The sequence below is a fragment of the Lolium perenne genome, chromosome 4 (assembly GCF_019359855.2).
Source record: "Lolium perenne isolate Kyuss_39 chromosome 4, Kyuss_2.0, whole genome shotgun sequence".
Taxonomy (NCBI): Eukaryota; Viridiplantae; Streptophyta; class Magnoliopsida; order Poales; family Poaceae; genus Lolium; species Lolium perenne.
This window is the reverse complement of record NC_067247.2, coordinates 353,498,863-353,508,579: the sequence shown is the minus strand read 5'-3', so window position 1 is coordinate 353,508,579 and position 9,717 is coordinate 353,498,863. Positions and strand designations below refer to the sequence as shown.

The 9,717-nt window shown below is 46.9% G+C and overlaps 1 protein-coding gene across 1 annotated transcript; it reads left to right on the top strand.

Moving 5' to 3' along the window:
• The first annotated feature begins 370 nt into the window (after positions 1-370).
• On the top strand, positions 371-1,385 carry LOC139830273 (uncharacterized). Its single transcript, XM_071818281.1, has 2 exons — positions 371-1,046; positions 1,165-1,385. Exons 1-2 carry the CDS (start codon positions 371-373, stop codon positions 1,383-1,385), a joined length of 897 nt encoding a protein of 298 aa, XP_071674382.1.
• Positions 1,386-9,717: the final 8,332 nt, after the last annotated feature.

The window sequence follows — 9,717 nt, the reverse complement described above, 5'->3', positions numbered from 1 at the left end:
TGATCCTATTTTTCAGCTAGTCAGTTATAACTTGAGAATAAATAGGCAAGGAGAAACAGAAAAGCTACAAGTCATTAAGCGCAGCACAAAACCACTCGTTCTCTCGATGTTTGATCTTCCTCTTATAGTCCTCAATAGGTATCAGAGCTAACCTCGGAGATGTTAGGAGATCGGCGCGCTGCTGCAACACCACCTCCACTCAACCAGCAGCGTGCGTTCGCTGAGCTGGAGACGGAGCAGGGCACGACCAGGCGGTGGCGAGGTTGTGATTCAACACGAGGTGATTCGCGAGATGGCTGGCGGTGGCGGCAGTGGCGCGACCTTGTTTTTCTGATGCTCAAGCGGTGACTACACCAACTGAGCCATAATCATGGAGGTGAACATGCAGGCGGCATCGCTCTGGGACGCGATCGAGGATGCCGATGTCTCTCGCCGGAAGGACAAGCAGGCCCTGGCGGCGCTGCTGCTCTCTACCCCACCTGAGATGCATCCGATACTGATGGGCAAGGCAGCGTGGGAAACTAGCTGCAGAACCAGGGTAATGATCGTGATGGACGGAGTTCGAGATGATCGCCTTCAAGAACGGCAAGCGCGTCAAGCCGTCAACGAGTTCGGACTACGGATCACGAACCTCACTGCCACCATGTGCTCCCTCGGTGACACCTGCAAAGACGTGAAGATAGTAAGAAAATTTCTCTCTATCGTTACAAGCCGCTTCATGCAGATTGCGTTCTCCGTGGAGACATTAATGGACATGGCCACTCTCACCGTGGAAGAGGTCGTGGGCCACCTCCGTGCGGTCGAGGATCGCCTGAACAATGATCAAGGCACCTCCGACTCCGGTGGCCACCTGCTGCTAACGGAGAAGCAGTGGGAGGAGAAGAAAAGGCAGAGCCGGGGACAGAAAGGAGGGAAACTTTCTCCGTCCAAGCCTACGCTGGCACCTGGGCCCGGTGGCAAGATCGAGCACGACAAATGTCGCTACTGTGGCAAGAAAGGCCACTGGCAGAGCGAGTGCATGAAGAAGCAACGCGACGAGGCCGCAGGTGGACGTCGAACCTGACGGAGGCTCAGGAGGATTCCGTCCCACGGCTGCACATATTTAGCGTCATCGATCTCTCGTTGACGCTGCCACCTCGGGCGCTGCCAACCCTGCTCCGTCAGGCACGGCTGCGCTGGCTACAGGGGAGCAGGTCTTCTTCATGAGGAACGCGCGCGTCGTGCTCAAGCGAACACCGGACGACACCGACATGGACTCTATTTTTGCTGACCTAGACAAGAGCATCACCGGCAAGGTGCGGTTCGGCGATGGATCCGTCATCGACATCTGTGGCCACGGGACGGTACTGTTCGCCATGGATAACGAGCACCACCGTGAGTTCTAGAACGTGGGCAGCTGGATGAACTTGGGTACCCAACCCATGTCTAGCACGGTTTCATGACAGTGCACGACACCGACAAAGCTACCTTGTACAAGAAATCGACCGTACATTGTTAACCTTCAGATAGTGCAGCTTGTGTGCCTCTCCGCGCACGCACATGCATGACGATGCATGGCGATGGCATTCACGCTTCGCACACCAGAGCTTCAGCAACCTGGAGAAGATGTTGAAGACAGGCATGGTCCGCGGCCTCCCTGTTGTTCGCCATGTTAAGCAGTTGTGCAAGGCATGCCTCGTTGGCAAGCATCGTTGTGCTCCCTTCCCTGTCACTGCGAAGTACCGCGCAACTGAACCACTAGGGCTGGTTCACAGCGACTTGTGCGGCCCCATCACGCCGGCGACACACACGGTGGGTGATGTGGGCATTACCCTTCGGGAAACTAATATTGCGCTACCTCCTACGGCCCAACCAGGGGCCATGAATATCATCCACCAACCAAGGTGGGCCGCTATGTCGATTCCCGTGAAGGATTCTTGAAGAACAAGGCAAGGAGACGAAGAAACAAGGGAAGTTTAGATGTAGCACTCTTTGTAACCTAGTCGTACCCGGACATACCTCTCGAGACCTGGCTCACAATATAAGGGCCAGGAGAGGGGCTGCCGAGGGACACACAATCAATCTAGCCATAACCACCGTAAGTCAAGAGTTAGGTCATACACAAATCTAGCTTCTCGTTGAGTTCTTAGTCAAAACCTTCAGCTACCCCTTTGTTGTAGGATAATGTTGCATAGAAAACAAAAAATTTCCTACCGCGAACACGCAATCCAAGCCAAGATGCAATCTAGAAGACGGTAGCAACGAGGGGATTATCGAGTCTCACCCTTGAAGAGATTCCAAAGCCTACAAGATGAGGCTCTTGTTGCTGCGGTAGACGTTCACTTGCCGCTTGCAAAAGCGCGTAGAAGATCTTGATCACGATCCTTCCGGCGCCACGAACGGGCAGCACCTCCGTACTCGGTCACACGTTCGGTTGTTGATGAAGACGACGTCCACCTCCCCGTTCCAGCGGGCAGCGGAAGTAGTAGCTCCTCTTGAATCCGACAGCACGACGGCGTGGTGTCGGTGGCGGTGGAGAACTCCGGCGGAGCTTCGCTAAGCGTGCGGGAGAGAAGGAGGAGCGGGGCGGCTAGGGTTTGGGGAGAGGGGGGCGCCGGCCACTCTAGGGGTGCGGCCACCTTGTGGTGTTGGGGTGGCCGGCCCCCTCCCCTTGGCCCCTCATTATATAGGTGGAAGCCCCAAGTGTTGGACTACAAGTCTCCGAATAAGACCCGAACCCAAAACCTTCCATATGATAGGGAAACCTACCCAAGCTAGGACTCCCACTAGAGGTGGGAGTTCCACCTTCCATGGGGGGGGGGGGGGGGGGGTGGCCGGCCCCCCTGGGGGAAGTCCACTTGGGACTCCTCCCCCTCTAGGGTTGGCCGGCCATGGAGGTGGAGTCCCTCCGGGACTCCACCTTCCTTGGTGGTTTCTTCTGGAATTTTCTAGAACCTTCTAGAACCTTCCATAGAACCTTCCGCATCATTTTAATTCACATAAAATGACATCCTATATATGAATCTTATTCTCCGGACCATTCCGGAACTCCTCGTGATGTCTGGGATCTCATCCAGGACTCCGAACAAATATTCGAACTCCATTCCATATTCAAGTTCTACCATTTCAACATCCAACTTTAAGTGTGTCACCCTACGGTTCGTGAACTATGCGGACATGGTTGAGTACTCACTCTGACCAATAACCAATAGCGGGATCTGGAGATCCATAATGGCTCCCACATATTCAACGATGACTTTAGTGATCGAATGAACCATTCACATACGATACCAATTCCCTTTGTCACGCGATATTTTACTTGTCTGAGGTTTGATCTTCGGTATCACTTTATACCTTGTTCAACCTCGTCTCCTGACAAGTACTCTTTACTCGTACCGTGGTATGTGGTCTCTTATGAACTTATTCATATGCTTGCAAGACATTAGACGACATTCCACCGAGAGGGCCCAGAGTATATCTATCCGTCATCGGGATGGACAAATCCCACTGTTGATCCATATGCCTCAACTCATACTTTCCGGATACTTAATCCCACCTTTATAACCACCCATTTACGCAGTGGCGTTTGGTGTAATCAAAGTACCTTTCCGGTATAAGTGATTTACATGATCTCATGGTCATTAGGACTAGGTAACTATGTATCGAAAGCTTATAGCAAATAACTTAATGACGAGATCTTATGCTACGCTTAATTGGGTGTGTCCATTACATCATTCATACAATGATATAACCTTGTTATTAATAACATCCAATGTTCATGATTATGAAACTAATCATCTATTAATCAACAAGCTAGTTAAGAGGCATACTAGGGACTCTTTGTTTGTCTACATATCATACATGTACTAATGTTTCGGTTAATACAATTATAGCATGATATATAAACATTTATCATAAACATAAAGATATAAATAATAACCACTTTATTATTGCCTCTAGGGCATATCTCCTTCAGTCTCCCACTTGCACTAGAGTCAATAATCTAGATTACATTGTATTATACCTAACACCCATGGCATTCTGGTGTTGGTCATGCTTTGCCCTAGGGAGAGCTTTAGTCAACGGATCTGCTACATTTAGATCAGTATGTACTTTGCAAATCTTTACTTCTCCATCTTTGATGTACTCGCGAATCGAGTGGTAACGCAGCTTGATATGCTTCAGCCTCTTGTGTGACCTTGGCTCTTGTGCATTGGCGATGGCACCCATGTTATCACAGTAGATGATTAATGGGTCCAATGCACTAGGAACCACACCGAGCTCTACAATGAACCTCTTCATCCATACTGCTTCTGATGAAGCCTCTGAAGCCGCTATGTACTCTGATTCTGTTAAAGACTTCGCCACCGTGCACTGCTTCGAGCTTGCCCAGCTTACTGCAGCACCATTCAATATAAACACGTACCCAGACTGTGACTTAGAGTCATCAGGATCAGTGTTCCAACTTGCATCGGTGTAACCACTTACAATGAGCTCTTGGTCACCTCCATAGCAAAGAAACATATCCTTAGTTCTTTTTAAGTACTTCAGGATATTCTTGACCACTGTCCAGTGTTCCATTCCTGGATCACTTTGATATCTGCTAGTCAAACTAACAGCATGTGCTATATCCGGTCTAGTACATAGCATGGCATACATGATAGATCCTACTGCCGAGGCATAGGGGATATTACTCATCCTTTCTCTTTCTTCTGCCGTAGCCGGTCCTTGAGTCTTACTCAAGACCTTGCCTGGTAACATAGGTAAGAACCCTTTCTTAGCTTCGCTACAGGTGAGAAAGTCTCATCGTAGTAAACTCTTTGAATTTGTCGGAAACCTTTTGCGACAAGTCGAGCTTTATAGATAGTAATATTACCATCAGCATCTGTTTTTCTCTTGAAGATCCATTTATTCTCGACAGCCTTTCGGCTATCAGGTAAGTCTACCAAAGTCCATACTTTGTTATCATACATGGATCCCATTTCGGATTTCATGGCTTCTTGCCATTTGTTGGAATCTGGGCTCATCATCGCTTCTTCATACGTCGCAGGGTCCTCATCATTGTTATCCACAATCATGACATTTAGACAAGGATCATACCAATCAGGAGTGGCACGCTCCCTTGTTGATCTGCGAGGTTCAGTAGTTTCCTCGTTCGAAGTTTCATGATCATTATCATTAGCTTCCTCTGTTGCCGGTGTAGGCCGTACAGGTACAACTTCCGGTACTGCGCTACTCTGATCAACGAGTATAGATTCATCAATCTCATCGAGTTCTACTTTTCTTCCAGTCACTTCTTTAGTGAGAAATTCTTTCTCAAGAAAGGTTCCGTTCTTAGCAACAAAGATTTTGCCTTCGGATCTGTGATAGAAGGTGTACCCTATAGTTTCCTTAGGGTATCCTATGAAGATGCATTTCTCCGCTTTGGGTTCTAGCTTGTCCGGTTGTAACTTCTTTACATAGGCTTCGCAACCCCAAACTTTCAGGAACGACAGCTTAGGTTTCTTATTAAACCATAATTCATACGGTGTCGTTTCTACGGATTTTGATGGTGCTCTATTTAAAGTGAATGCGGCTGTCTCTAATGCATAACTCCAAAATGATAACAGCAAATCAGTAAGAGACATCATAGAACGAACCATATCTAAGAGAGTTCGATTACGACGTTCAGACACACCGTTTCGTTGTGGTGTTCCCGGCGGTGTCAATTGTGAAAGGATTCCGCATTTCTTTAAATGCATGCCAAACTCATAACTCAGATATTCACCTCCACGATCAGATCGTAGAAATTTAATCTTCTTGTTACGTTGATTTTCTACTTCACTTTGAAATTCCTTAAACTTCTCGAAAGTTTCGGATTTATGTTTCATGAAATAGATATACCCATATCTACTCAGATCATCTGTGAAGGTTAGAACATAACGATAACCACCGCGCGATGCTACGCTCATTGGTCCGCACACATCGGTATGTATGATTTCCAATAAGTCAGTAGCTCGCTCCATCATACCAGAAAATTGAGTCTTAGTCATTTTACCCATTAGACATGCTTCGCATCTATCAAGTGACTCAAAGTCAAGTGATTCAAGTAATCCATCAGTATGGAGTTTCTTCATGCGTTTCACTCCAATATGACCAAGACGACAGTGCCACATATAAGTAGAATTATCATTCAATTTAATTCGCTTAGCATCAATGTTATTTATATGTGTATCACTACTATCGAGATCTAACAGAAATAAGCCATTCTTTTGTGGTGCTCGACCATAAAAGATATTATTCATAAAAATAGAACAACCATTATTCTCAGACTTGAATGAATAACCGTCTTGCATTAAACAAGATCCAGATATAATGTTCATGCTCAACGCGGGTACAAAATAACAATTATTTAGGCTTAAAACTAATCCCGAAGGTAGATGTAGAGGAAGTGTGCCGACTGCGATCACATTGACCTTGGATCCGTTTCCAACGCGCATCGTCACTTCATCTTTCAGTAGTCTTCGTTTATTCTTTAGTTCCTATTTCGAGTTACAAATATGAGCAACCGAACCAGTATCAAATACCCAGGTACTAGAACGAGAACCAGTGAGATAAACATCTATAACATGTATATCAGATATACCTTCTTTCTTCTTTTTGACAAGGCCACTCTTCAGATCAGCCAGATACTTGGAGCAATTACGCTTCCAGTGTCCCTTCTCCTTGCAGTAATAGCACTCAGCATCAGGCTTAGGGCCGTTCTTAGGTTTCATAGGAGGCGTGGCAGCTTTCTTGCCACCCTTCTTGAATTTTCCCTTAGACTTGCCCTGTTTCTTGAAACTAGTGGTCTTGTTGACCATCAACACTTGGTGCTCTTTCTTGATCTCAATCTCAGCAGCTTTTAACATGCCAAAGAGTTCAGGTAACTCCTTGTTCATGTTCTGCATATTGTAGTTCATCACAAAGTTCTTGTAACTTGGTGGCAGTGATTGAAGGACACGATTAATCCCCAGTCTGTTAGGAATCACTATTCCCAAGTCACTGAGTTTCTTCGCATGCCCGGTCATGGCGAGCATGTGCTCACTAACGGAGCTGCCTTCTTCCATCATACAGCTGAAGAAATGTTTCGATGCTTCATAGCACTCCACAGCCGCATGAGTCTCAAAAATAGCTTTCAGCTCTTTCATCAACTCATGAGGATCGTGGTGCTCAAAACGTTTTTGAAGATCGGATTCCAGACTGCACAGGATAGCACACTGAACTTGAGAGTACCGAGTTTTCCGAGTCTCGTAAACGGCAATTACTTCATCGGTTTCAGTTTCTGCAGGAGGGTCACCTAGCGGTGCATCAAGCACATATTGCAGATTTCCGCCAGAGAGGAAGATCCTCACATGACGGAACCAGTCGGTGAAGTTGCTACCGTTGCTCTTAAGTTTTTCTTTCTCTAGGAACTGGTTAAAATTGATTGGGGACGCCATCTCTACAACATATATTTGCAAAAGTTTAGACTAAGTTTATGACAAATTGAGTTCAAATTTTAATTCAACATAATTAAAAATCTAGGTGAACTCCCACTCAAAACAATATCCCTCGCATTGTCTTAGTGATCACACGAACCAAATCCACCGCACCTAAGTCCGATCATCACGAGACAAGGTGTGATTTCAATGGCGAACACTCAAAGTGTTCATCATATCAACCATATGATTCATGCTCTACCTTTCGGTATCACGTGTTCCGAGACCATGTCTGTACATGCTAGGCTCGTCAAGGCCACCTTAGTATCCGCATGTGCAAAACTGTCTTGCACCCGTGGTAGTACTTGTTGATTCTATCACACCCGATCATCACGAGATGCTTCGAACCGACAAGTCTTGGTAACGGTGCTACTAAGGATGAACACTTTATTATCTTGAGATTTTAGTGAGGGATCATCTTATAATGCTACCGTCGCGATCTAAGCAAAATAAGATGCATAAAAGGATTAACATCACATGCAGTTCATATGTGATATGATATGGCCCTTTTGTCTTTGCGCCTTTGATCTTCATCTCCAAAGCACGGACATGATCTCCATCATCGTCGGCGTAGCGTCAAGGTCAATCGCGCCGTCTTCATGATTGTCCTCCATGTAGCAACTATTACAACTACTTTGAAATACTACTCAACATGAAATTTAAAGACAACCATAAGGCTCCTGCCGGTTGCCACAATACAATAATGATCATCTCATACATATTCATCATCACATTATGGCCATATCACATCACCAAACCCTGCAAAAACAAGTTAGACGTCTCTAATTTGGTTTGCATATTTTACATGGTTTAGGGTTTTCGAGAGAGATCTAATCTACCTACGAACATGAACCACAACGTTGATACTAATGTTTTCAATAGAAGAGTAAATTGAATCTTCACTATAGTAGGAGAGACAGACACCCGCAAAGCCTCTTATGCAATACAAGTTGCATGTCGAACGAGGAACAAGTCTCATGAACGCGGTCATGTAAAGTTAGTCCGAGCCGCTTCATCCTACTATGCCACAAAGATGCAAAGTACTCAAACTAAAGATAACAAGAGCATCAACGCCCACAAAACCATTGTGTTCTACTCGTGCAACCATCTATGCATAGACACGGCTCTGATACCACTTTAGGATAACGTTGCATAGAAAACAAAAAATTTCCTACCGCGAACACGCAATCCAAGCCAAGATGCAATCTGGAAGACGGTAGCAACGAGGGGATTATCGAGTCTCACCCTTGAAGAGATTCCAAAGCCTACAAGATGAGGCTCTTGTTGCTGCGGTAGACGTTTACTTGCCGCTTGCAAAAGCGCGTAGAAGATCTTGATCACGATCCTTCCGGCGCCACGAACGGGCAACACCTCCGTACTCGGTCACACGTTCGGTTGTTGATGAAGATGACGTCCACCTCCCCGTTCCAGTGGGCAGTGGAAGTAGTAGCTCCTCTTGAATCCGACAGCACGACGGCGTGGTGTCGGTGGCGGTGGAGAACTCCGGTGGAGCTTCGCTAAGCGTGCGGGAGAGAAGGAGGAGCGGGGCGGCTAGGGTTTGGGGAGAGGGGGGCGCCGGCCACTCTAGGGGTGCGGCCACCTTGTGGTGTTGGGGTGGCCGGCCCCCTCCCCTTGGCCCCTCATTATATAGGTGGAAGCCCCAAGTGTTGGACTACAAGTCTCCGAATAAGACCCGAACCCAAAACCTTCCATATGATAGGGAAACCTACCCAAGCTAGGACTCCCACTAGAGGTGGGAGTTCCACCTTCCATGGAGGGGGTGGCCGGCCCCCCTTGGGGAAGTCCAGTTGGGACTCCTCCCCCTCTAGGGTTGGCCGGCCATGGAGGTGGAGTCCCTCCGGGACTCCACCTTCCTTGGTGGTTTCTTCCGGACTTTTCTAGAACCTTCTAGAACCTTCCATAGAACCTTCCGCATCATTTTAATTCACATAAAATGACATCCTATATATGAATCTTATTCTCCGGACCATTCCGGAACTCCTCGTGATGTCCGGGATCTCATCCGGGACTCCGAACAAATTCAAACTCCATTCCATATTCAAGTTCTACCATTTCAACATCCAACTTTAAGTGTGTCACCCTACGGTTCGTGAACTATGCGGACATGGTTGGGTACTCACTCCGACCAATAACCAATAGCGGGATCTGGAGATCCATAATGGCTCCCACATATTCAACGATGACTTTAGTGATCGAATGAACCATTCACATACGATAC

Coding starts and splice junctions, on each gene's coding strand:
- LOC139830273 (XM_071818281.1), top strand. CDS start 371: ATGGAGGTGAACATGCAGGCGGCATCGCTCTGGGACGCGATCGAGGAT. Junction 1,047..1,164: donor GCAACGCGACGAGGCCGCAG/GTGGACGTCGAA, acceptor CTGCTCCGTCAG/GCACGGCTGCGCTGGCTACA.